The sequence below is a fragment of the Miniopterus schreibersii genome (assembly GCF_964146895.1).
Source record: "Miniopterus schreibersii genome assembly, chromosome: 3".
Classification (NCBI taxonomy): domain Eukaryota; kingdom Metazoa; phylum Chordata; class Mammalia; order Chiroptera; family Miniopteridae; genus Miniopterus; species Miniopterus schreibersii.
In genome coordinates, this window is record NC_138103.1 from 9,395,408 (window position 1) to 9,420,234 (window position 24,827).

Sequence of the window (24,827 nt, forward strand, 5' to 3'; positions counted from 1 at the left end):
CTGGGATGGGGTCCCAGAGTCCCAGGATTGGGGCCAGGTCACAGGAACCCTGGTCCTGTCTCCCAGACTTGGTGTGGGACAGTGGATGAAGGTGTCCCACAGGTTTTGGGGGAGCCCTAGGGGATGCCTGTGAGAGCTGGGGTTCCTCAACCCTAGGGGCTTGTGGAACACTGCATAGCTTGTTGGGCAGGTGACCTCGCCTACGATGGAGTACCCAGGTGTGCATGCTCCCTCCAAAGGGCTGGGTTGTCAGTGGGTGTGGACCGCCCCTGGCGGGGTGTCTCATTCTAGACTTAGAGATGGACCCCGGAATGAGTCAGGACCCTCCCTGGATCCCCTAGCTGGTCGTGCTAGAGGACTGGGTCCTGGCTTGAGCGTGGCCGCAGGAACCTGGGAACGAAGGCGCCTGCCCCAGGGTGCGAAGCGGAGGGGTGGCTAGAGCAGGTTGGGCAGGGCCTTGGGGACCCGCAAGAGACTGCAAAAGACAAACCCGGCGCCGCTAAAGCGGCTGCGGCCGGGCGATCACGTGGCCTCGCCTTGCAGAGGGCGGAAGTGACGCCGTTGCCAGGCGGCCGTTGCTAGGCGCGCTGCGTGCCCTGCGTGGGGCGCGCTGCGGCGGAGGCGGGAAGTGCGAGCGGCTGCACCATGGCGCGAGGTAGGCTTGTGGCTCGCGGGCCCGGGGTGGAGGTCCGAGGTCTGGGGAACAAGCAGTCCAGGGTCCAGGGTCCAGGGTCCAGGGTCCGGGGAGGGGGCGGCGGGCAGGGGCGGGCGGGTTGCGCTCTGAGCCTGCGGCCTGGCTCCGTCAGCGCCAATCGCAGGTCCTCGGGCGGATTGGCCCCGATCATGGGCGCGAACCCAGTACGCGCGCACTGATTGCCGTCACTCCTGGGGAGTGTGCATACCCAGTCCCTCGCCCCTCCCTGGGTCTGGCACCTGGGGAAGGTCCCCACACCTCCGTGTCCCCTCAGTGTGGCAGCACCCATTCCTCAACGTCTTCAGACAATTCAAGGTGGACGAGTGGAAGCGGTCCACTAAGGAGGGCGACGTGGCCACAGTGATGGTAAGTGGGCCAGGAGACCTGGCAGCAGGGTGAGTGGGGTCCTCTTCTCTGCCTGGGACACAGCTCCACCACCCGAGCGTCCTGAGGGCTGCGCCTCTCCTGGTGCTCCCTGGCTCTGGTGGGGACACTGACTCTGATATCTTCCTCCAGGACAAGACCCTAAAGTGCACTGTGTATCGTATTCGGGGCTCTGTCTCTGCCAGCAATTACATCCAGCTCCCCAAAACCAGCACCCAGTCCCTGGGGCTGACAGGACGCTACCTGTACTTGCTTTTCCGACCCCTGTCCACCAAGCACTTCGTCATCCACCTGGATTTGTCCACTGAGGTGCTGAGCTTGGGAGTGGGGTCTGGGGTGAGGGCTCTGCACCCCTTGTGCACCCTCTCGTCTCCTTACTGCCACCCTTTGTCCCCGCAGGACCGCCAGGTCATCCGTGTGTCCTTTTCCAGCCTCTTCAAGGAGTTCAAGTCTACAGCCACATGGCTTCAATTCCCCTTTACTTGTGAGGCTGGGACATCCAGGAAAGGTGACACAGAGAGGGGGCATGAATAGGACAGGGGCAGTCCAGGAGCGGGAGCCTGAGGGCAGACAGGGAAGTTGGGCCCAGGGGCAGGTGGGGTAGGTGCAGTCAGGCTCCTTCGTGGCCTGGAATGGGGCAGCCTGGGTGGGGGGCACATGGTTCTGGCTACGGGAATGGGTCAGGCCAAGGACAGAGGCACTGTGGTCTGGCTGGTGAGAGGATGGGCACTGCTGACCTTGGTTTGCCTCCTGCAGATCTGGCAGGTGTGGCTCCCCCTGGTGCCCGCTGGACCTGCCTTCAGCTGGACCTGCATGACATCCTCCTTGTATACCTGAACCGTCGCTATAGCCATCTCAAGAGTGTTCGGCTGTGTGCTAGCCTGCTGGTCCGAAGCCTCTACACCAGCGATCTGTGCTTTGACCCAGGTGAGGGCTGCCCCCCATGCCCTGTGCCCAGCCTACAGGTGGGCTGTTCCATCCCTCCCCCAGATTCTCTGTCCAGGAGAGGCCTTGGCACTTCATGAAGGTGCCCTGGCCGTGCTGTCTTTGAGCCCCTTGATACTCTGCAAGGGCCTAGTGCTGAATCTTGCCTGAGCTGAGAGAGTTTGCTGGATGGGCTTCTCTGGACCTGGAGCAACTCTGTTCTTTGTAGCTGTCACTGTTGCTGAGGCCCGGCGGGCAAAGCTGCCCATCACTCCCATGCCTCGAGAAATGTCATTCCCAGTGCCAAAGGGGGAAAATTGGCACGACCATTACATCCACATCCGGTGAGCAGTTCTGCCCGTCCCAGGGAGGCTGGCAGGGGAGGGCAGGGTGGCCTCTATGCTGATTCTCCCTCCACCCCACTAAGGTTTCCAAGTGGCAGCCCAGCAGTGCCCCCCAGGCTAGTTCAGAGGACCTTTTCCCCTTCTAAGGCAGGTGGGCCTGTGGGGCATGCAGAGCTTGGTGGGAGATGGGGTCCTGGCACTGTCTGGGGTGGTGAACTCAGAGGTGTGGTGCCTGCGGCAGTCCGGGCTAGCCTGGTGGTCATCCCGAGGTCCCAGAGTCATTTGGGAGGCTGCATGTAGGTATCTGGGTGCCTCAAACTCTCGAGCTGGGAGGGGTGCTGGGGCGTGGGTACAGTGGTGGGCTGCAGCTGGCGAGATTGCTTCTCTCACTGCTGCCCTGCCCGGTGCCTTTGGCCATGTCCTTCTCAGGCCTCTGCACTATACTCGTTGGGTTCTGCCCTTCATTGCAGTCTCCTCGAGGCATGTGCCACAGCTTCTCCCTCGCCCAGTGGCCTTCAGCAAGTCCAGACAGGACAGCGTGTCCCCTGTGGTTCAGATGCTTGGTCCCACAGCTGTGAGTGCCTGTGCCATCAGAGATGGGGCTAAGGGATAGGTAGCCCCAAGATCTGATGGACACTGTCCCCCCACAGTCCTGCCAGGCCCCCTTGGGGCTCCTTCCAGAGGATGGCCTGTCTTGTGAGTGCTCAGAAGTCTCCATCATGGGTGGCCCCAGGGGCCATAGACAAGAGCCCTTGGCTGACGTGAAGGCCACTGACAAGCATGCTGCTGGCAGTGGCCTTCAGGTGTCTGTTCGTAACTTGGCTGTGGTGCCTGCCGCCCCAGAGGATGTGGCCAAGCATGAGGTGAGTGCGTGTCTTGAGGAAGGCAGGGGTGAACCAAGTCGTAGAGGGTAGAGGTGGGTGGGGCCTTAATGGGGTATAGGTATGAGACTGTTGAACCTTTGCCTACCACAAGCCATGTATGGGGCAGATGGATCTCTGAGGGTCCCTTCTCATCCAGTTTCCTGGCAGAAAGCAGAGCAGGCAGGAAGCAGCTTTGGACAAAAATTCCTTTCAAAAAAGAGTAAGGAGGGTCTATTGCCCACCTTCTAACTCCCAGCCCCACGTCGTCTGTAGGTGCCTCAGGGGCAGCAGCTGGAGTCACTAGAGGGTCTGGCAGTGTGGCCAGAAATCTAGCTTTCTGACACAGAGCAACCAACAGAAGCCACCCAGTACTAAGCTTCTTGGGACATAGGAACCAGCCCAGTTGGGCAGCCCTGGCTGGACCGGGTCTTGCCTTCTGGGGTCTCATAGTGAGTTTGCCTGTTTCAGAGCTTCCTGCCAGATCCTGTCCTGAGGCTCAAGAGAGTCATCGGCCTTGGGGGCCACAGCACCAAATGGGTGAGGGGTCCCACGCTCTTGTTTGGTCAGATAAATGTCACATACTTAGAAGGAGACAGTGGAAAGGCCCTATATCCCCTGAGGTTGCTATGTGGATGCCCATTCCTGCTCACATCTGCACTGTGGCTCACTGCTTCCTCAGTGACCTTCACTCACAGGCCTCCCTTTGTTCTGATGAGCACTGGCTGGGTCAGTGTAGGTCTGAGTGTTTGAGCTTCAGAGACCCATGAACTCTCGCCCTTTAAAACTTTGATGCAGCCACATGGGGCTGGTGTGGGCATGACTGTGGGTCCTTGTGGGGTAGGGTGGGGTAGGGGAGAGTGGGAGACGAGGCTCTGGGCTTGTGAGCTCCTCCTGGACATAAGCTCCAAGTCTTTATGGACTGTCTGGTTTTTCATTGCTTGAACTCGAAAGTTTCTTGTATTGCAAACAGGGCTCAGAAAAAACTGCGTGTGTGTGAGTGTGCATGCACATGTATTCACATATCTGTAAGTTTTCTCTGTTCTTTTGGTGTGTGCATCCTGTTAACCCCTCTGCACATTACATGGGGGAAGGTATACTAGGGTGGGGAGACAAGGCTGGCCAGCTTGTGACCTTAGCCTCTGGCCCCCATGCATAGGCCCTGTGGACCAAAGATGGGACTGCTGTCGTGTACCCCTGCCACGCGGTCATTGTTGTCTTGCACATTGACACCCGGGAGCAGAGCTTCTTCCTTGGTCACACAGAGAAGGTGGGTACCGCCTAGCCCAGGGGTGGGCACTGCCTGGCCCAGGGCACCTGCAGGCTGCACAACTTCCCTCAACCTGCCACATCCCCAGGTCTCCGCCCTGGCATTGGATGGGAGCAACTCTCTGCTGGCCTCAGCCCAGGCACGACCCCCCAGCATGTTGCGTCTCTGGGACTTCCAAACCAGGAGTTGCCTGTCCCTGTTTCAGAGCCCTGTCCACAGTGTCTGTTCCCTCAGGTGGGTGAAGGGCCTCTGAGGTGGGTGGGGGCCAGCCCTGGTGACACTGACTGTCTCTTCCACATTCACAGCTTCTCTGATAGTGGGACACTGCTCTGCTGCATTGGCAAGGACCACCACGGGAAGATGGTAACAGGGCAGGCTGAGGAGGCAGGGCAGTGTCCACATTACTTAGGAAGCTACATTCCCCTGCTGGCCTTCCCCTGCTGGCCTTCCCCTGGCCCCCTGCCTTCCGCACTCTGCAGAGCATCTTATGTTTTACACCCTTTGTGGATGGAGTCAATATTTAAACAACTCCCTTCACTTTGGTGGCATATTCTGGAATTATAGGGCAGCTGGGTTTTATGTCTGATGCCTGGTTGAGCAAGTGTAGGTCCCTCTGGGCAGTGGGGGCGGCCTCCCCACACCCTCACCAGCCAAGTGCTCAGGCCAGCTACCATAAGGAGAGAAGAGCGGAGGCCCAGCAGGGCAGGCTGGTGCAGCAGGGGCTCAGCAGGGACTTATTGCAGATGGTGGTGGCATGGGGCACTGACCAGGTGGGCCAAGGCGGTGAGGCTGTCATTCTCGCAAAGGCAAGCACCGACGTTGACATCCAGGCTTTTGAGATTGCCTTTTTTAACGAAACCAGGTAACTGGGCCTTCTGCCCACCTGTATTGCTGGGATGGGGGCCTGGCAGCGCATGGGCCTAGATGGGGCTGAACTACTGAGCCTGCCTCCCCTTCCTAGCTCAGGGCCCCTGTCCACAGCAGCCTCGTCTCTGTACAGGGATTGGATGACACTCACCCTCACACCCCCTTGCAGGATGGCATCGTGTGGGCGGGGCAGTGTGCGGCTGTGGAGGCTTCGAGGTGGGGGCCTGCGCTCCTGCCCTGTGGACCTGGGGGAGCATCACACACTGGAGTTCACTGACCTGGCCTTTGGGAAGGCCCAGGACAGCCGAACACTGTGAGTACTGCCCTCCTCCTCTAACTAGCCAGGTCCCGCTCCTTTTGTCCCTTCAGCCCTCACCTGTTACCTCCCTGGGCAGCTATGTTTGCAGCCGTAGTGGTCACATCCTGGAGATCGACCACCAGTGCATGGCTGTGCGGCACGCTCGCCGTCTCCTGCCCACGCAGACTCCTTGCAGCCCCCTCCCACAGAAGCAGGCCTTCAGCTTGGGTAGGTAGACCCTGTTGTGTGGGTGGAGCAACCCTAATGCTTCTACTGACGCTGCCTGTCCCCCAGGCCCTGGCATTGCCATCAGCAGCCTCAGTGTCTCCCAGGCTGAGTGTGCTGTGGGCTCAGAGGACGGCTACCTGCGCCTCTGGCCCCTGGACTTCTCCTCTGTGCTCCTGGAGGCCGGTAAGGACAAGATAGCACCTCACCATTGTGGTCCATCCCTGGGCTGGATGGCAGCCACCGGACTCTGAGGGGCTATGTCCTGACCCTGGGAGTCCACCATCACAGAGCTCAGGAGTGGGTGTCCATGGGGGAGCTGCCTGTCCCTGTCTACAGTAAGACAGGGCTCTAGGCAGCAAGGAAACAAGTTTGTGTCCTGGGTGGCTGGGAGGGAGGTGCAACCTGGATGTGGCCAGCCTGCCCTGGTGCCAGGCCCCTCTGCCTGGGAGGTCATCCACCCATCCTGCCTACAGAGCATGAGGGCCCCATCAGCTCAGTCCGCCTCAGCCCCAATGGCCTGCGTGTGCTGTCCACCACCTCCTTGGGCCACCTGGGCTTCCTGGACATACCGTCCCGGGAGTATAGCATGCTGGTGCGCTCCCACACTGCCCTGGTGCTGGCCCTCGCCATCGAGTGCAACCGAGGGCAGCTGGCCACTGTGTCCCAGGACCACACTGTCCGAGTCTGGGATCTGGCGACCCTGCAACAGGTAGAGTGTGGCAGGAGGGAAAGACTGGATTGCCACAGGCCATGCTGAGGCCTGGGAAGGCAGGGCCCAGGCAGGTGGAGGGCTAGGGAGGACCTTCAGCACACTTTGTCCTATGGCCTGTGTTGGGGACCCTCAGGTTCAGGCCACCTGAAGAGAAACTAGCTCTCAGGTTCTCTTGGCCAGCTGGCAGCTACCACCCTGCCTGCCCTCACGTGGCCCCACCCTCCAGCTCTATGACTTCACGTCACCTGAGGAAGCCCCATGTGCAGTCGCCTTCCATCCTACGCAACCAGTCTTCTTCTGTGGCTTCAGCAGTGGGGCCATCCGTTCCTTCAGCCTGGAGGCCACCAAGGTCCTGGTGGAACACAGGTGGGTGCTCAGCTGGTCCCTGACCTCACAGATGCCTGTGGTGGAAACTTGTGGGATCCCTTGGGGTATGTGGGTGGCCAGGCAGAGTAGGAGAGGGCTATCTACAGAAAGCTCCTGTGCTCTGCTGTCCCTTGGGGACTTGGCCAGGCCCACTGTGGGAGGTCAGGGATGGTCCAACTCAGGGCCAAGGCAGCGGGCATTCCTGTTTGGACAGGTGTCACCGAGGAGCCATCACTGGCCTGGTCACCAGCCCCGACGGCAGCCTCTTGTTCAGTGCCTGCTCTCAGGGCACCCTGGCCCAGTACCACTGTGCTGCCACTTCTTGCCGCGTCCTGCGTGTTGCAGGTTAGGACCACCCCTACCTCCACCTCAACACAGCCCCACCCCAGGCTCTCAACCTTCCCCTCCTCTGGTTCCTGTGGGGATAGGCCCTCGCCTAGTGTCCACAACAGCAGTAAACTGCCTTCTGTGGCCTCACTACCTAGACCCCCCAGGGCAAGTGTGGTTTTAAGACTCACCAAGCCCTCAAAACAGAAGGTCCATGAGGGTCTGTTTCTGCCCCACCCCAGAGGGAGGTGAACAGCCTGAGCACCAGGCTGGCAGAGGATTGGCTCACCCAAGGGTATCTGTTTCTCCCATGGTTGGTCAAGTGGTCACTTAGGGGTCACTCGTGGCCCAGGAGAACCCCAGCTATATCCTGGCAGTCCCTGGGCCCTGGGTGTTTTGGTACTCTGATGCTCATGCCCTTGGGCTGGTTCCTGCCGTTGTGGGTAGGTTTTGTGCCTGCTCTGGCCATCCCCTCCCCACCTAGCTGACCATCTGTCCCTGTGATTCCGGCAGCTAATGTGGTGTGCCGGGATGCCCGCCCAAGTCTCAACACCCTGGCAGTCAGTGGGGATAGCCGCCTGCTGGCCTTCATGGGTCCCTCTAAGTACATGGTGACCATCATGGACGCAGCCTCACTGGATGATGTGAGTCAGCCAGAACCTTTTGTGTGTCCAGTGTGGGCGGGGCTACACCAGCCTGGCAGACCCCATGGGTATCTCAGCCAGGTGCCACATGGCTCCCCTGAGTTTTGCTCTGCCCAGAGGCTGTGGCGGACAGCTATTCGCTGCTTTTCCCCCAGCTACTGCGGATTGATGTCAGTGCCCTGGACTTGGCCAGCAGCCGCCTGGACTCAGCTGTGGCTGTCTGCTTTGGTCCCGCACCCCCTAGCCACCTGCTGGTGTCCACATCATCCAACAAGGTTGTGGTGCTAGATGCCACATCCGGCCGCATGGTCCGAGAGGTGAGTCCAGGCGTAGTGAGTGGCTTGGCCTTACCTTGGCTCCCACCTTGGTGTCCCCAGTGCCTTGAGGAGGGGAGGTGCTGGGCCACCTTCCACTCCTGAGAGGTACATTTTTTGAGAAGACAGGTTTCCCTGGATGAGGGGACTTGTGCTCTGATCTTCTCCATAAGAATGTTCTCTTGCAGCTTTGTGGTGTCCACCCTGTGGCCTGCGCCTCCCTGGCTCTCAGCAGGGATGCCCGCTTCCTGCTGACAGCTGCCGACCGTGCCATCAAGGTGTGGGACTACTTAACGCAGTCTGACCCCAGCTGCCAGGTGTGTGGTGCAGATGGGTGTGGGTGGGTGCAGGTAGGTGGGGAAGAGGGAGGATGGAAGATGACCTGCAGGGCCTGACACCACATGAGGACCTCTTGCCTAGTGGCCAGTCTGGCCAGGCCTGGTTATGGGAGGACAGCAGGGTCTCCAGCCAGGCCTCAGGAGTCTCTGTATGTGATATGTGCTACCCCCAGGTGTACATTGGCCACTCAGAGCCCGTGCAAGCTGTGGCCTTCACCCCTGACCAGCAGCATCTCCTCAGCGTGGGTGATGCCATCTTCCTCTGGGATATCCTGGCTTCCCCTCAGAGTTCGCCTCCAGGAAGGCAAGTGCCCTTGACCTGTATCTGCCAAGCTTCCTGCTGCACCCTCCCAACCTGACACCCTTTCATGTTGCCTCTGCAGCGTCCTAGGCTCACCCGGCCCCCCCCCAACCTGTGAGGCTGGTGAGTGGCCACACCATGATGGAAGGTCATTAGGAGTGGCATGGTGCCACTTACTGTCCTGAGGGTCCCAGTGTATGAGGGCTGGGGGACTAGGCATACCTCTACCTTTGTGCTCTGCCTTCCTCAGTCCCTAAGCACAGTCCAGACTCTTCCATCCCCAGGCCCAAATGCAAGACAGCCAGAGGATGCGGTGTCTGGGACAAATGGGCTCCCTCGGTGGCAGGTGCCCGTGCCATCCCAGGCGACCCCACCCCAGCTGAGCATCTGTGCTGGGCCCTCAGAGGGCGGTGATGGTAAGGCCAGGGGCCCTGGATCACCTGGGCAGCCATGTTCATACTGCTCCCGTCTGGCGTGTTTGGGTACTGCTCCAGGCCTGTGGGGAGGGGCAGGGGTGCAGGGGACTCTGTGCCCCCCTTTCACTGCCCATGAACCTCCCCAGGTACTTTCTGCGTGTCAGATGAAGAAGGACCCTCTGAGGAGAGCCACAGCCCCCAGGGGCTCTTCCAGGCCTCAGGCCCACCCATGCTGGTGCAGAAGGAGGCCTGTGGGGCTGGAGACGGGGCCTGGGGGGCTGCAGGGGACCCATGGGGCCTTGGCATGCTGCCCCACCCCCATGGCCAGCCCAGTAAGCAAGGTAGGCAGGGACACTCATGACTAGGCCTGGGCCAGGGCCAGATGCAGGTACCCATGGGCCCCAGATTGGGGTTTGCACCATGAGATGAGGCCTGGTCACTTAAAGGGCAAGTGGATGAGCCTGAGGACCCTGCTAGGCTGGGCGGTAGGATATGGCTTACCTGCACCCTCGGATCCTGGGTGTCTTCTGGGTTAGATACTTATCTTGTCCAGCCAGGGCCAGGTGACTGTGTGAGAGAGGGGTCTCTGCACTGTTGTGGGTGGTTTGACCTGTGGCTCCTTTCTCCTTTCTGCCAGGTGCCTGGAGCACCAGGAGGGCCAGGACCCAGCCCAGTGTCCGCCCGGATTCCTATAAGCACTTCACAGCGCGCTACAAGGCCTCCCTGATGGCCAAGGTTGTACAGGGGTGGGATCCTCACAGTTCTGCCACAGGTGGACACCCCAGAGACTTGGGTGAGGGTGGCACAGCCCTGTGGTTTCTGGGTATGTTCCTTCTCTCTAATACACAGGTTCCCCCAGGTCTTCCTGGGGCTGCTCCCAAGCAGTATAGGCCATGTCTATAGTCACCTCACAGGTACCATTTCAGTGTACCTTTTGTGCTTTGCTTGTCATGCTAACACTCAGACAGTGTCCTTCTAAGCCCACTATCTCCACCCGCTGGTCCTGGCTCCCTCTCACTTCCTCGAATGTCCTTTCCCTAAGAGCCCCCTGGGTCTTGCTGCCTGTGCCTGGCCTCCCCAGATGCCAGGGACCACCTACATCTTCGACTCCTGCCTCCCTGTCTGTACCCCCAGCTCCCATCCCTGGTTGGCCTCCTATGTGTAGGCTTTTGGGCCCATGCTCTTGCCATTTTCCCATTCTAGGAGAATGCATCTCCTGAGGCTCCTGCCATTTGTCTCATTGTGGGAGCATATGCCTCCCACAGCTCTATCCCAAGCCCAATCCTAATGGTTCACATTCAGAGGTGGCAGGGGTGGAGGAGAGGGGAGTGGTGGCTGGGTGCTGTGCCATACATAAGTACCACTTCCTCACAGAATGTTTCCTTCCCCCCTGCCGGGGGCGAGTGGCTGCACCTGAAGACTGTTGTGGGCTACAACGGGAATGGGCGGGCCAACGTGATTTGGAGGCCAGACACAGGTAGGGGCCATAGCCCCTTGGCTCCGAGCCCACAAGATGCAGAGTGGGGCCCAGCTCTGTCCACCCCATGCCAGACCCCAGGAGGGCAAGCGAACGCTGGCATGGAGGGTGGTTTTGGCTAAGAGGTGGCGTTTCCCTGTCACACTTCCTATTATTCCAGCCCATGTTCCCCGTGCCTCCTCTGAGCATTTTCCCAGAAGGGCTCAGCATGACCCTTTCCTTGGCTATTGAAACTGGCAGAGAAGATGACAGGGCCATAGCCGACCAGCTCTGGGGCTCTCTCCCTGCCTACAGGCTTCTTTGCCTACACGTGCGGCTGCCTGGTAGTAGTGGAGGACCTGCACTCTGGCTCCCAGCAGCACTGGCTTGGCCACTCTGAGGAGATCTCTACACTGGCTCTCAGTCATGATGCCCAGGTGCTCATCCCTGTCCAGGGTTGTGGTGTGCATCCTGCAGGGCCTCCAGGGCAGCACAGGAGGTGCTTTTCTGGCTTCCCATCTACCCAGAGCCAGGATGGGCTCCTGGACTGCCCCGTCCCACTAACCACTTCCCCCCACCCCACCCTACCAGGTTCTGGCCTCTGCCTCGGGACGTGGTAGTGCCGCCTCCTGCTGCCAGATCCGCATCTGGGATGTGCCTGGGGGTTCCTGCCGGCAGCTCCTTTCTCACCACTGCACTGCTGTTCAAGCTCTGGCTTTCTCACTGGATGACAGGCTCCTCATCACACTAGGTCAGCCGCGGGGGGGTGCAGAGGGCAGTGGCTTCTGGATTCCCCTGCCTGTCCTGGGACCTCTGGGCAGCTGGTGTGACCACCATGTATCTCCACAGGGGACTATGGTGACCGAACCTTGGCCCTGTGGAGCATGGCTACCTATGAGCTCATTTCCTCCACCCACCTCCCAGAGCCGGTACACGGCCTGGCCTTCAACCCCTGGGATGCTTGTGAGCTTGCCTGCGTGGGCCAGGGCGCCCTCACCTTGTGGCTCCTGCAGCAGCGTGGGGCCGACATCAGCCTCCAGGTGTCAGGGTTCAGAGGTGGTTTTGGAGGGTGGGGTCTGACTGAGCCCTGGGACATTACTGACCCACACTGCCCTTGTGTCCCTCCAGGTGCACCGAGAGCCCATCCCCAAGGCGGTGGGGGCGGGTGAGCTAACGTCTCTGTGTTATGGGGCTGAGCCCCTGCTGTACTGTGGCTCCAATGCTGGCCAGGTCTGTGTCTGGGACACAAGTGCCAGCCGTTGCTTTCTGGCCTGGGAGGCAGACGACGGTGAGATCGGTGGGTGCCTGAGGAGTCCCTGTGGCCCCCCTAGCTAGGGGCTCGCCTCTCCCTGGGAGTCCCAGTGCTGGGGTAGTGGGACCCTGTCTGGAGTCCTGGGCATCTGGGGAAGCAGCTCATGCCACCTCCTGCCTCGTAGGAGTGCTGGTGTGCTCAGGATCGCGGCTGGTCAGTGGCAGCAACACCAGGCGACTGCGCCTATGGGCCGTGGGAGCTGTGCCAGAGCTGAGGCGTAAGGGCTCAGGAGCCAGGTGAGCCTCTGCATTAAGCCAGTGTCCTTGACTGGGGCTGCAATCCAGCACTCTCGTCAGCTGGGCCTGCCTTACATGGGGACATCTTGGGTGAGGCCAGAGCTCAAGAATATGAATGCACTCCAGAAGCATCAGGCTCCCTGGCTTTTACTGCCACCACTCTTGGGACCCACTGCTTCCCCCTAGGTCTAGCTCCGTGTTCATGGAGCGCGAGCTGACCCTGGACGGGGCTGTCGTGAGCGCTGTCTTCCACGATAGCATGGACATGGGCGTGGTGGGCACCACAGCAGGAACGCTCTGGTATGTCAGCTGGGCCGAGGGCACCAGTACCCGCCTCATCAGCGGCCACAGGAGCAAGGTGAGGCCACTGGGCCACCAGCTGTCTGTCAAACATACCCGAGGGGCTTTCCACCCTGGACAGAAGCTGGGCTGTGAGCCCCACATTCGCTCTCCTCTGTTTGTGTTTTGTTCCCCCCACCCCCAGTTGTCATTCTGAGTCAAGCCCAGCTGTGGGATTGGTTTATGTGTAAACATTTCAGGTTTTTAGCATAAGGATTCCACACACTTAGGACTGCACACTCGTCATGTGTTGGTCCATGTGTCCACTCCTGCGAGCACCACAGGCCTCGCCTCTTGTCCGTCCTTCCCCTTTCTTCTTTTGCTTTTATTGCCTTGTAATTTACTTGGCGAAGAGCTCAGGTCATCTCTCCCCGAGCCTCCCACACTCAGGGCTGGACCTGCCTTTCTGCTCCCGTGCTCCCTGGGTTCTGAGAATCTGGAGGCTCGGTCAGAATCTGGTCAGGGCAGGTGGGTCCCGCAGCTCCTCCTGGGTGAGCTGGGTCTCCCACCAGGAAGCACGCCGGAACTGCTTGCCTGTCAGTGCTGCCCTTGACCTGAGTGACCTGTCACCTTGGAGGTGATAGTCTGTTCCTCCAAGAGAGAGAACTGGCCTCATGAGTGTTGGGTTTCCTGAGGCAGAGCTGGGACAGGAGCCGCATGGTAGCTGGTTCTCTCCCTTGTGGACCAGGTTTCCAAGCTTTGGGGTGATTCCGCCAACAGCGGCCAATGTATTTACTTCCTGAATCTTTGAGAGCTGGTAGGTGTACATGTGGGCTGGGGCTCCCCTGGTCACTGCTCACAGAGCCCCGGCTTTGGCCAGTGACAGGTCTTTGAGTTGGCTACTGAGTTCTTTTTTCTTTCCTTTTTTATTTTAAATCTGTGTTTATTTGTTTGGAGATAATGGTAGCCAACAAAGAAATTAAGTTTGAGAGGAGTAAGGATTATATACTTTTTCTGTTTTTTGGTAATAGCTGTTTTTTTTTAAATCCTCACCCGAGGAATAAGGATATTTTTTCATTGATTCTTAAAGACAGTGGAAGGGAGGAAGGAGGGGGGAGAGAGACATTGATGTGACAGACTCATTGATTGGGTGCCTCCCACATGTGCCCTGCCCGGGTGCTGGAATTGGACCTGCACCCCAGGTACGGCGCTTGACTGGGAATCAAACCGGAGACCCTCTGGTGCTCAGGCCAATGCTCCCACTGCTTAACCATGCCAGCCAGGGCAACTGTTTTATATTGAGGTATAGCTTACAAGCCATACACCTCAGCCCCTCAAAGTCAGTGGTTTTCAGTACAGTCACAGACTTGTACACCTATCATGACGGTCAATTTTAGAGCATTTTCATCACCCCAGAAGGAAACCCTATACCCACTAAGCACTCACCTCCCATTCCCTGACAACCACTAACTGGATTTGCCTGTTGTGGACTTTCCACATAAACAGAATCACACGCCCTATGGTCCTTCCATCTGGCTTCTCTCGCTGAGCTTCACATTCTCAAGGTTCATCTGCGCTGTAGCATATGTCAGTGCTTCACTACTTATTGCCAAATACTATTCTGTGGTACAGACAGAACATGTGTTTGTCCATCGATCAGCATAAGAGCATTTGAGTCCTCAGTCTTGACCTAAGCTGAAGGCCATTGGTGACTTCCCTCTCATGTGGAATGACAAAGTGTCCAGGTTCTCCCTCTGCAGCTCCCTCCAGAGAGGCCCATTACTTCTCAGCCAGACAGAACTAAATTATTATTTTTAAAGATAAAATATATCATGAGTTCATACTTACATTTGAAATTTAAGTACAGGACTAGGCCATTTTATTTCACCTCACTGGTGTATGGTGTCTGTATCTCCTTTTCCCCCACACCAGAAATCCTGATTCTCAGTGATTACATGCCTGCTTTCTCCCTTGATGCACACTGAAAAGCCACACTACCAGCACCGGTGGTGAGGCCCCTGGAATGGCCTAGAGTGTGTTTCATGCTTCCTTGACCTTTAGTCTGCAGTCCTAGGGATGTGTTGTCCCATACCCGTGTTTTAGGTTCTTCCAGAACACTGCTCTGGTGTCCCAGCAAGAGGCTAGTCAGGTTCAATGGCAGATGGGCTCCTTGTGATTTGAATTCCACCCAGGTCTTGTGTGGGGCACTCGGGAGGGAGGTCAGGACGATTTCTTCACTCCACATGGAGGTAGCCATGGCCAGGCAGGCCTGGGAAGGAGAGACATGCTCCCATAGGAATGACTGGGCCCCACTAAGTCCTCTTTGCCTGAGGGCCACGTGGCCTCAGGAGGGCTGACTGGCTACCTGCAGGTGAATGAGGTGGTCTTCAGTCCCAGTGAGTCGCACTGTGCCACATGTGGAGACGATGGGAGTGTGAGGGTGTGGTCCTTGTCCAGCATGGAGCTGGTGATCCAGTTCCAGGTGCTGAACCAGGTATTCAGGGCACCAGGGGCTGGGGGTGTGTGCTTGGGGTGGGGCCCTGCCTCTCCACTGAAGGGCTCTGGGAACTGCATCCCTCCTTCAGCCTCAGCGTCTGTCCTCGGCCTTGGGGTTGGGCCCCCATCTCACCCCCCAGGGGAGTGCTGATGTTTCCCCACTGGGGCTCCCCAGAGCTGCCTCTGCTTGGCTTGGAGCCCCCCATCCTGCGGGCGCCCAGAACAGCAGCACATGGCGGCAGGTTATAGTGATGGCACACTGCGTGTCTTCAACATCTCCCGAATCTCAATGGAGCTCAAGATGCATCCACACCTGGCTGCACTGACGGCCATCACCTTCTCTGCTGATGGTGAGGGGCTGGGTGCTCACAGGGTGATGGCATGGCCCCTGCCTGGCCCAGGTCACACCTTTGGGCTGGGAGCTCACAGGGTAACAGAGCTACTCTTGCCTGGCCCAGGTCAGACCATCCTCTCTGGAGACAAGGATGGGCTTGTGGCTGTGAGCCGCCTCCACACAGGGATGACCTTCCGTGTACTGAGTGACCACTGGGGTGCTCCCATCTCTACCATCCAGAGCATAAGCAAGGAGGTGAAGTGGCCAGCAGGGCCTCATCTGTGGGGTGCTGGCAGAGAAGAGGCTTGGGAAGAGTGGGGCAGGAGGTACTCACCTTCCCTTACCCCCCCAGTATGGAGACTTCGGGGTGGAGGGCACAGACTTGTGGTTGGCCGCCAGCGGGGACCAGCGGGTTAGCATCTGGGCCTCCAACTGGCTGCAAGACTGCTGTGAGCTTGTGGACTGGCTGAGCTTCCCGGCACCCACCCCCATGGAGGTGAGGGTCCTAGTGGCACCTCAGGTGGGGATGGTGCCTGCTCATCCCACCACAGCATGCTGTGCCTTTTCTTAGACTTCAGACTACTCTCCGCCTTCCCTTGCTGCCTTCTGTCCCTGGGATAGGACACTGCTGGTGTGTGCAGGCCTCGGCCCACATCCAGAGGTGGTCTTCTACAGCCTCTGCCAGAAGCAGGCATGTGCACACCCCTTATGACCCTGGGAGGGGAGGGTCCTGGGCCATGTGAGCCCCTGCCCCATTGCCTTATGCTCACTGACCACAGGTGGTGAAGAAGATCCCGCTACCTTTCTTTGCTGTGTCCCTGAGCCTGTCCCCCAGGGCCCACTTCATGGCCATCGGCTTCGCTGGTGAGTGCTGGTGGGCGTGGACTCATTCTGTCTTGAGTGGGGCTGACTCACCAGTACCCTCACACTGAGACATACCCCTCACATCTGCATCCGGGTTCCTCATCTCTAAAATGGGGTAGTGAATCCAGCACTGAATAAAGGGACTCAGTAGCCCAGCTTGGGGCCTTAGAAGCCCTGTGTTGTTAGACACTCTGACAATGATGGGCACTTCTTTGACTCTGCTGTCCCAGTCTCAGCTACAGTTGGTCATGGGTATGGAAGACAGGCCATTTAGCACAGATTTGCTGCACTAGCATCCAGCTAGAGACAGAGCAAGGGTGGGTTGGTGAACCCCTGTGCCCTGTAGCTGCAAACATGGGCACAGGGCCCACCCCATACCATTTGCCTGCAGAGCGTGTGCTGAGGCTGGTGGACTGTGTGTCAGGGGCCGCGCAGGATTTTGCTGGCCACGACGACTGGGTACAGCTCTGTAGATTTGCCCCGTCAGCCAGTGTGCTCTTCACGGCAGCCCACAGTGAGATCTTGGTGTGGGAGGTCACAGACTGCTGAGCCCTGTTGGGGACCTTGGGGTCAGGTGTGCTATGCTGGGCACCTGGCCTGGGCAGAAAGAACCTCATGCTAAGCCAGTATGGCTGGGTAGGCTTGGCCCCTTCACACCGGATGGGCTCAGGACTCTGTGTGTAAATCATCAAGACCCTGAACATGTGTAAAGTTCTTGTTGGCACCTGAGTGCTTTTCTGTACAGTTGAAATAAACGTGGGTGTTAACATTTCGGCATTGTCGGCTGGTAACTCCAGGCTCCTACTGCCCTGGGCCTGGCTTTCCCGCCTGGCCTGAGCTCAGCCTCTGCCCAAATCCCAGCCCTCCTGCTCCCTGCCAAGAACTGAGGCCCTGGCCTTCCACCTGCAAGGACTGTCCGGTCCGCAGTGGGCCGGAAGCTGCTGTGGCTGAGCTGCACCTGAGGCCTTGGCCACACCCCCTGGCCGACGCAGCGCCAGCAGTTTCCGACGCGCCCACGCGGTGGCGCTGCCGCGCAACCCGGCCTCTCTGGCCCGCGGAGCTCGCTGGTGCGGCCGTGCGGGCGGGGCCGGAAGTGCGGGCTTGGGGGAGAGCGTGGGCAGAGGATCGCGATCGCGCCCCGGCCGGAGTGGGCTCTAGGGCTTGGGTTGGACTGCAGCTCCCGTCGCCTGCCATGAAGCGGGACGTTCGCATCTTGCTGCTGGGCGAGGGTAGGCGCCGGGGCAGGGGTAGGGGCTGGGCGAGGGTAGGCGCCGGGGGCGGGCGGGGCGGGCCTGTCCTATGGGGGCGCCGCGACCTTGGCCGCAGCGCTGACCGCGCCTCCCCGCGCAGCCCAGGTGGGGAAGACGTCTCTGATCTTGTCGCTGGTGGGTGAGGAGTTCCCTGAAGAGGTGAGGATGGTGGTGCTGAGCGCCCCTGCGGTGGTCGCGCAGAGGAGGGGACTGAGGGCCCGGGCGGATCTCCCTCCGTCCCCGGGCCACCCTCACGGCCCGTATGCTTCAGGTCCCGCCCCGGGCAGAAGAGATCACCATTCCCGCGGACGTCACCCCAGAGAAGGTGCCCACTCACATCGTGGATTTCTCAGGTAGAGCCGCCCGCCGCCTCACCCAACCCCACCCCAGCGTTCTTCCCAGGAGCCGCATTTCGGGCAGGAGGTGTGCAGCGTTCTCTCTTCTCCCATCCAGAAGCTGAGCAGACGGCGGAGGAGCTTCAGGACGAGATTCACAAGGTACAGTGTGATCTGAGGGCTCAGGAAAGCGGGGAGGGATGAGTTCAGCGCTCAGGTTCTGGGGGTGGGCTGCCGCCTAGTTCTAATGGGCTTCTCTCTCTCAGGGGTTGGGTTAAGGTGCTTAGGGCTTCTTTGGCCTCCGTAATTCTCCCATGACCTCTCAGTACTAAGCTGTTGGGGTTACTGTGCTGCATTCTGCTGGGAGTTGGGGAGAAAAGAGACCATCCTTTCCTCCTACCCTCATGTCTCTCTCTACCCAGCATTCACTCTTCCAGTGGACACTGGGGAACAGATCTCATTATCCTTCAAAATGACCCATTAAACCAGCTCTGTGCCCTGGCGCCCCCCCCCCCCCCCCAGTATAATCCACTACTCTGGGCCTTTGGGCCATGGTGCAGTGACCAGGGCTACAGGGTGCACAGCCATCTGTTCACCTGTTATCAGGACATGTGCCTGGCCCAAGCTCCTGGTAGGAAGCTGCCCCCTGCAGCCTTGCCCTGGCCCTGTGCAGCTCCTACTGTATTCTAGAGGTGCCACTGAGTAAGGGTTCAGGCCACAGCTACTGAGGAGCAGCCTTCTTGCCATCATCATCCCTTGTGCTGTTTTCCTCATCTTCTCTGCCCACAGTGACACAGGAGTGAAGGACTAAGGCCAGAGTTGGGGTGCCAAGTTTCAGGGGTGGCTTTGTCTGCCCTGAGCCATTCAGGGGACTCACTGACCAAAGTTGCAGTGCTGGGACCTGGAAGTGAGCAGAGAAGGGCTTGTCTGAGGTTTGCACAGCAGAACACCAGTCCCTGTGACACAGCCAAGGAGCACTGGCTGAGGAGTACCGGTGAAGGATGGCTTCCTGGGTCTCTGAGCCATGCCCTGTCCTGCCTGTGAGTGCCAGGCTGGTGTGGACAGGAATCCTCTGTAATGCTGTGCCACACGCTCTCCCCAACAGGCAAACGTGGTATGTGTGGTGTACGACGTGTCTGAGGAGGCCACCATTGAGAAGGTGAGTGAGAGAATGCCCAGCTTGGTCATTGTTCTGTTCTCTGCACCCCAGCTGGATGCCCAGCTGTTGCACGCTCTGGGGTGACTCACACCCTTGGGCAACCCCATCTCTGATAAGTGCTTCAGGGAGCCTCCCCGAGCCACCCTGGGTGCTGGGCGCTTGTGGCCAAGACCCCACAACTTTCCCAGGGAGCCCCCTGTGACCCTGTCTCCCTGCAGAAAGCATGGACAGCCATGAGTCTCACCCCCTTAGGCTTGCAGAAGGGGCTGCCCTGAGCTGCTGACCCCACGTCCCTTGGGGGTGTTTGGAAACTGCTAAGATCAGATGAAGCCACACCTGTCAGCTACACTCTCCACTTGTTCCCAGTGGCCGTGACTTTGGCTCTCAGTGGGCCTTGACTTCCCCCCATCTCTCTCTGGCTAGGCTCAAGTTCCATCTGGGAGCAGTGGGCTAGGCGGCCCCCTCACCTCATGCCCGACTTTGCCTTTCAGATCCGAACCAAATGGATCCCACTGGTGAATGGAGGGACCGAGAAGGGGCCCAGGTAATGGACAGGGCCCAGGGGGCTGGTCTCCTCCAGCTCCCTCATCCCTTATGACCGTGGACCTCTCCCCAGGGTCCCCATCATCCTGGTGGGCAACAAGTCGGACCTGCGGCCAGGGAGCTCCATGGAGGCTGTGCTGCCCATCATGAGCCAGTTCCCTGAGATTGAGACGTGCGTGGAGGTAAGTAGGCATGCACAGCAGGGGCAGGCTGGGGATACTGGGGTGGAGAAGAGGAGGGACAGGGACAGGGCCCTGCAGCAGGCACTCGTGTGCTGGTCGCCTGAGACCTCAGGACAGGCAAGCTGTCTTATTGAAGATTTCCTTGGGGTGGGGGCTGCTGACCACCTGTGCCTGCACCTTTGAGTCTCCCAGCATCGGGCACCTCTCTGAGTCTGTCCCGGTGGCTCCCAGTGCTCGGCCAAGAACCTGAGGAACATCTCAGAGCTGTTCTACTATGCACAGAAGGCCGTGCTGCACCCCACAGCTCCACTCTATGACCCTGAGACCAAGCAGGTGAGCAGCTGGCATGGGTGGGGTTGGCTAGCAGGTGGGAGTGGGGGGAACATGCTGAGCTGGCTGTCCCCACAGCTGAGGCCCGCGTGCACCCAGGCCCTCACACGCATCTTCAGGCTCTCAGACCAGGATCTGGACCAGGCACTCAGTGATGAGGAGCTCAACGCTTTCCAGGTGGGGCCCCCATCCACCTCTTGGTGGTGTCCACCTTTTGTGGGCTGCAACCGGGTTCCATGCCATTGATAACCAGGCCGAGCAGTAATAGGGCGGCTGGCTTACTAACAGCAACTTTCTCTTGGAGGCAGAAATCCTGTTTTGGGCATCCCCTGGCCCCACAGGCCCTGGAGGACGTGAAGATGGTGGTGCGCAAGAACGTGGCAGGAGGCGTGCGGGATGACCGGCTGACCCTGGATGGTGAGGCCTGGCACCCTGCCTGTCCTTGTGTGAGGAGGGGCTCATGTAATACCCAGTACCACCGACTCTGCCCCTTTCTGAACAGGCTTCCTCTTCCTGAACACGCTTTTCATCCAGCGCGGCCGCCATGAGACCACGTGGACCATCCTAAGGCGCTTCGGCTATGGCGACACACTCGAGCTGTCTACCGACTACCTCTTCCCTCCGTGAGTGGTGGATGGGGCTCCCAATGTCAGATGGTGCCAGGGTGGGGTTGGAGCCCTTGCTCAGGCAGAGGATGGTCTGTGTAGGATGTGCCCTGCTGTGTGCAGGCAGACTGGGACTTATGCCAAGCAGGTGGCCCCTGGCCACAGCCACATTGCTGTTTCTCTGCTTTGGTGCTCAGTCATGGAGAGAGGTGGAGGAACCTCTGGGATTCAGTCAGACTTGTAGGGAGGGTGCTACTGCACAGATGGAAGGTGTGCTGAGCATGGTGGGAAATGGATTGCAACCCCACAGGCTCCACGTGCCACCTGGCTGCAGCACAGAGCTCAACCACTTTGGCTACCAGTTTGTGCAGAAGGTGTTTGAGAAGCATGACCAGGTGAGGGCACTGTCACGCTGCTGGGCTGCCTGTCCTGGTTTCCTATCCTGGTCCCTAGCCACTGTGACCACAGTCTCTCTGCCTGCAGGACCATGATGGTGCCCTCTCGCTGGCAGAGCTGCAGGACCTGTTTAGTGTGTTCCCAGCGCCCCCCTGGGGCCCTCAGCTCCTGCAAGAGGTCCGAACCGAAGCAGGCCGGCTGCCCTTGCATGGGTACCTCTGCCAGTGGACGTAAGCGCAGCCCTCAACTGCCCCCACTCGCCAAACAATGCTGCCCCAACGTGATGCTGCTTCCCCCCGTTTATGCCCCAGCCTGGTGACTTACCTGGATGTCCGGCGCTGTCTGGAGCACCTTGGCTACCTGGGCTACCCCACCCTCTGCAAGCAGGACTCCCAGACCCATGCCATCACAGGTGGGCGCCCGCCCTCAAAACAGCCTGACCCAGCACCTCCCTGGCAGCCCCTCACTCTTGTTTGTCCTTTGCATCTTCTCACAGTCACCCGTGAGAAGAGGCTGGATCAAGAGAAGGGACAAACACAAAGGAATGTCCTTCTGTGCAAGGTGGTGGGGGCGCGTGGAGTGGGCAAGTCTGCCTTCCTACAGGCCTTCCTTGGCCGTGGCCTAGGGGTAAGCATCGTCGTGTGCTGGGTGAGCTCCCATCTGGGGCCTCGGGTAGGGGCTTTGGCGAGCGTCAGGGCCAGCAAGCTTCAGGTACTTTTCTTCTCAGCATCAGGACACCGGGGAGCTTCACAAGATACCTGCCGTCTATGCCATCAACACAGTGCAGGTCAACGGGCAGGAGAAGTACCTGATAGTGAGTGTTGGGGTAGGGGGATCCCTGCAGTAGATCCCAGAGCAGTGCTGTCCCGATGTGGCCTGGGGAATTGAGCTCCCTGCCTCTCCCTGAGGCCACCCTCTGTCCAGCTATGTGAGGTGGATGCAGACAGCCTGCTGTCCACCATGCCTGATGCTGCCTGTGATGTCGCCTGCTTGATGTTTGATGGCAGTGATCCCCAGTCCTTTGCTCTCTGCATCAGCGTCTACAAGGCAAGCCCCCATCTATCCTGGCGTTCTGTGGGCAGCACGGCTATGGGTGGGGTCCCCCAGCACCCTCACCTTGCCTGCTCTGGGACTGTGCTTCATGTGGCCCCTTTCCCCTCAGCGCCATTACATGGATGGGCAGACCCCCTGCCTCTTCGTCTCCTCCAAGGCTGACCTGTCTGAAGGTGTCTCACTGCCTGGCTTGTCTCCAGCTGAGTTCTGCCGCAGGCACCGGCTGCCCGCCCCTATCCCATTTTCCTGCGCTGGCCCAGGAGAACCCAGCACAGCTGTCTTCACCCGGCTTGCTACCATGGCCGCCTTCCCGTGGGTACCAGCACCACAGCCCCTGTGGTTGGAGGCCTGTCCCTGTCCCGGGGTAGTGATGGTTCCTGTTGCCAGGAGAGTGGAACAGCTGTGGTGTCAGGACTGGAGTCAGTCAGGGTTGCAGGGTTGTCCTTGGTCAGGTGCTGATGCCCTGGCAGCGTCCTCTGGGGCCTGGTCTCACCAGTTGCCCTGTGGTCTGGGAGTTCTGCTGTGCTGGACACTGACAGGTAGCAGCTCTGTGGAGCTCTGAGTTTCCAGGAGATGAGGGGTAAGGGGGTTACAGCAGCAAGCATCTGGGCAGTACCCTAAGGGTGTCTCCATCTGGCTCCTTCTGCAGGTACCTGGTCCATGGGGAGCTGCACACCACCTCCTTCTGGCTCCGGGTGACACTGGGGGCTGTTGGGGCTGCTGTTGCTGCTGTCCTCAGCTTCTCACTCTACAGGGTCCTGGTGAAGAGCCGATGAGGCCTTGGTGCCCTGCAGTCTTATCTCAGGGCCCCAGGGTGCTGGTGTTGGACCACCCACTTGGTGGAGCTTCCTTCTGTCTAAACTTCACTTCTGAGGACAGCATATCCACTGTCCAACCCCAAGGGTGGGCCCCCAGGTCCTGCGAGCCTGTGTCCTGCCCAGCATCACCCACCTTTGTGGGCATCGTGTTGGAGAGACTATGGGGTATTGGCGAGGAAGCCAGTAATCCTAGACCTGAATTTTCAGGGCTCCACCCCTTCCTGGTCCCGGGCAGCCAGTGGGCATGAGGGGAACCAGAGGGCAGAGCTTTGGGCCAAAGGAAGGGGGCTAGGGCAGAAAGTGGTGGGACCATTGTGCTGTTCCCCCCCCCCTCCACTGTTGGGAGACTGGTCCAGGGCTGCACTCTTCATGGAAGATGTGAGGCTTGTTTTCCTGATTAAACTTCAGTGTCTTTTCCATCTTGGACCCAACTTTCTGAAGGTGGCTTTTCTTGAATTGTGTCCCTTTTCTCAGTGTGGACTGGCAGCTTCACTCCTGACTTCTCACACCTCCCCTGCAGGCCTGAGACCTCACACAGGCCCGTGTGAGGTCCAGCTGTGGCCTGCAGCCTGGGAGCCTCTACATTGAGGTGCATGCTTTCCTGAGGGGCCTACCTCCTCCCCAAACCTCAGCCTCCATCCTGGCAGCCTGCTTGAGCTATAGGGACTCTGAGGTGGGACTGGGTGTGCCAAAATGCCCTCCTGGTGTGGGGAGCTGCCCTGTTCTCACACCCTGACCAGAGGCTTCTCACTCTCACTAGGTGGGGGACAGCAAGAGACCCCAGCCTAAGGTGAAGAGGGGGCTGTACTTGTTATTTTTCAATACCTTCTGTCCCAGGTACTTGGCCAGTGTTCTGGGACCTAGAGCAGAGACAGCCCAGGGTGGAACTGGGTGGAAGACCCTAGTTACCCAGACAGGTGCCCCACCTGCCGTTAGTCATTCCGTGCAATACACCCCCTTCCATACCAGGGTCTCTCCCAGCACACTGAAGTGCTGTTCCTAGGAAATGGGGGGAGCTACCTACCCTGCAGGGATGCTCAGGCCTGACCCCCAACGGCCTGGGATCAGACTCCGCCGTCCTGCTACCCTCCCAGCTGCTGAGGTGTGGTTCTTGTTTGTTGGGCCTCTATCCTGAGGCCAAGCTGTCAGGATTGATGGCTCCATGGCATTGGGTTTCTGAGTGGTCCTTTAAGGGGCTTACTGTGGTAACATCCCTAGTCTGTAACCTTTGTTGTTGAAGGGGTTTACCTGCCCTCCCCAGGAAATAGGGCCCCTTCCTATCTCAGCTGCAGCTTTGTCCTTTGCAGACTCTGCCCCAATATCCTCGGGTTTTCCTCCCCCCCTCCCCGCCCCCCTGTGGCTGCAGGGGCCATCAGGGGCCTCCAGCCCAAGGTGTGTGCTGGGGTTGGTGTGGAAAGAGCCTGCAGGAGCCTCCTCCAGCCTTGGCTAATTGCCGTTAGCCTCGGCGCCCATTGGTGGGGCCCTGGTTGCCTTTTGCTGCACAACTGCGGATGGACCAGCATGTCTGACAGGCAGGAGCTTTCCGGGAGCCCTGGCCTGGGGATTCACAGGCGGTGGGGTGGTCCGGGGAGGCTTCCCCTAGGAGGTGGTGTGGGCGCTGAGGCCCCAACCCAGAAGGGGCGTGCGCAGGAGGGGCTTGGCTGCCGCCTGTGGCTCAGTTTCCCAGCTGCTATCTTAGGGGGAGCAGCCGCAGCCTCATAAGCAGAGAGCTCTGCCAGGGCGCGCGGGCGAGGTTGGGGGAACCTCAGCGAACGGGCGAGGGGACCGGGCGCTGGTCCGCCGTCACCATCCCAGAGCGCGTCCGCGTGCAGGGCACGCGCGTGTTCCGGCCACGCGTGCGGCGGGGGCGGGCGGCTTGGTGACGCGTCGCC

The 24,827-nt window shown here is 59.4% G+C and overlaps 2 protein-coding genes across 5 annotated transcripts; both read left to right on the forward strand.

The window, feature by feature from the left end:
- Nucleotides 1–599: 599 nt before the first annotated feature.
- Nucleotides 600–17,036, forward strand: WDR90 (WD repeat domain 90). The gene is made up of 42 exons (XM_081133854.1): nt 600–655; nt 969–1,060; nt 1,211–1,387; nt 1,478–1,586; nt 1,835–2,005; nt 2,232–2,346; nt 2,430–2,497; nt 2,817–2,920; nt 2,997–3,209; nt 3,678–3,746; nt 4,366–4,476; nt 4,565–4,710; nt 4,782–4,839; nt 5,220–5,338; nt 5,513–5,656; nt 5,739–5,869; nt 5,936–6,052; nt 6,343–6,578; nt 6,808–6,947; nt 7,162–7,292; nt 7,788–7,918; nt 8,074–8,235; nt 8,421–8,549; nt 8,744–8,874; nt 8,954–8,994; nt 9,156–9,287; nt 9,434–9,628; nt 9,925–10,022; nt 10,662–10,764; nt 11,059–11,180; nt 11,335–11,494; nt 11,593–11,783; nt 11,872–12,040; nt 12,180–12,291; nt 12,478–12,649; nt 14,942–15,064; nt 15,242–15,416; nt 15,525–15,655; nt 15,753–15,896; nt 15,972–16,091; nt 16,180–16,264; nt 16,656–17,036. The coding sequence occupies exons 1-42, from the start codon at nt 646–648 to the stop codon at nt 16,811–16,813; spliced, it is 5,445 nt and encodes a 1,814-aa protein (XP_080989980.1). The 5' UTR covers nt 600–645; the 3' UTR covers nt 16,814–17,036.
- A 265-nt stretch (nt 17,037–17,301) lies between these two features.
- RHOT2 (ras homolog family member T2) lies at nt 17,302–23,364 on the forward strand. 4 transcript variants are annotated; one of them, XM_081132951.1, is made up of 19 exons: nt 17,302–17,493; nt 17,615–17,673; nt 17,786–17,867; nt 17,968–18,011; nt 18,955–19,008; nt 19,500–19,552; nt 19,625–19,733; nt 19,965–20,066; nt 20,142–20,240; nt 20,372–20,480; nt 20,566–20,686; nt 20,979–21,063; nt 21,152–21,294; nt 21,376–21,476; nt 21,561–21,691; nt 21,792–21,878; nt 21,989–22,111; nt 22,227–22,429; nt 22,767–23,364. In XM_081132951.1, the coding sequence occupies exons 1-19, from the start codon at nt 17,457–17,459 to the stop codon at nt 22,891–22,893; spliced, it is 1,869 nt and encodes a 622-aa protein (XP_080989077.1). In that variant the 5' UTR covers nt 17,302–17,456; the 3' UTR covers nt 22,894–23,364. The 4 variants fall into 4 exon arrangements, with proteins under 4 accessions (XP_080989077.1, XP_080989079.1, XP_080989080.1 ...); XM_081132954.1 differs by having other exon boundaries at nt 17,357–17,493; nt 20,368–20,480; XM_081132952.1 differs by having other exon boundaries at nt 17,368–17,493; nt 17,620–17,673.
- The last annotated feature ends 1,463 nt before the right edge of the window (nt 23,365–24,827 follow it).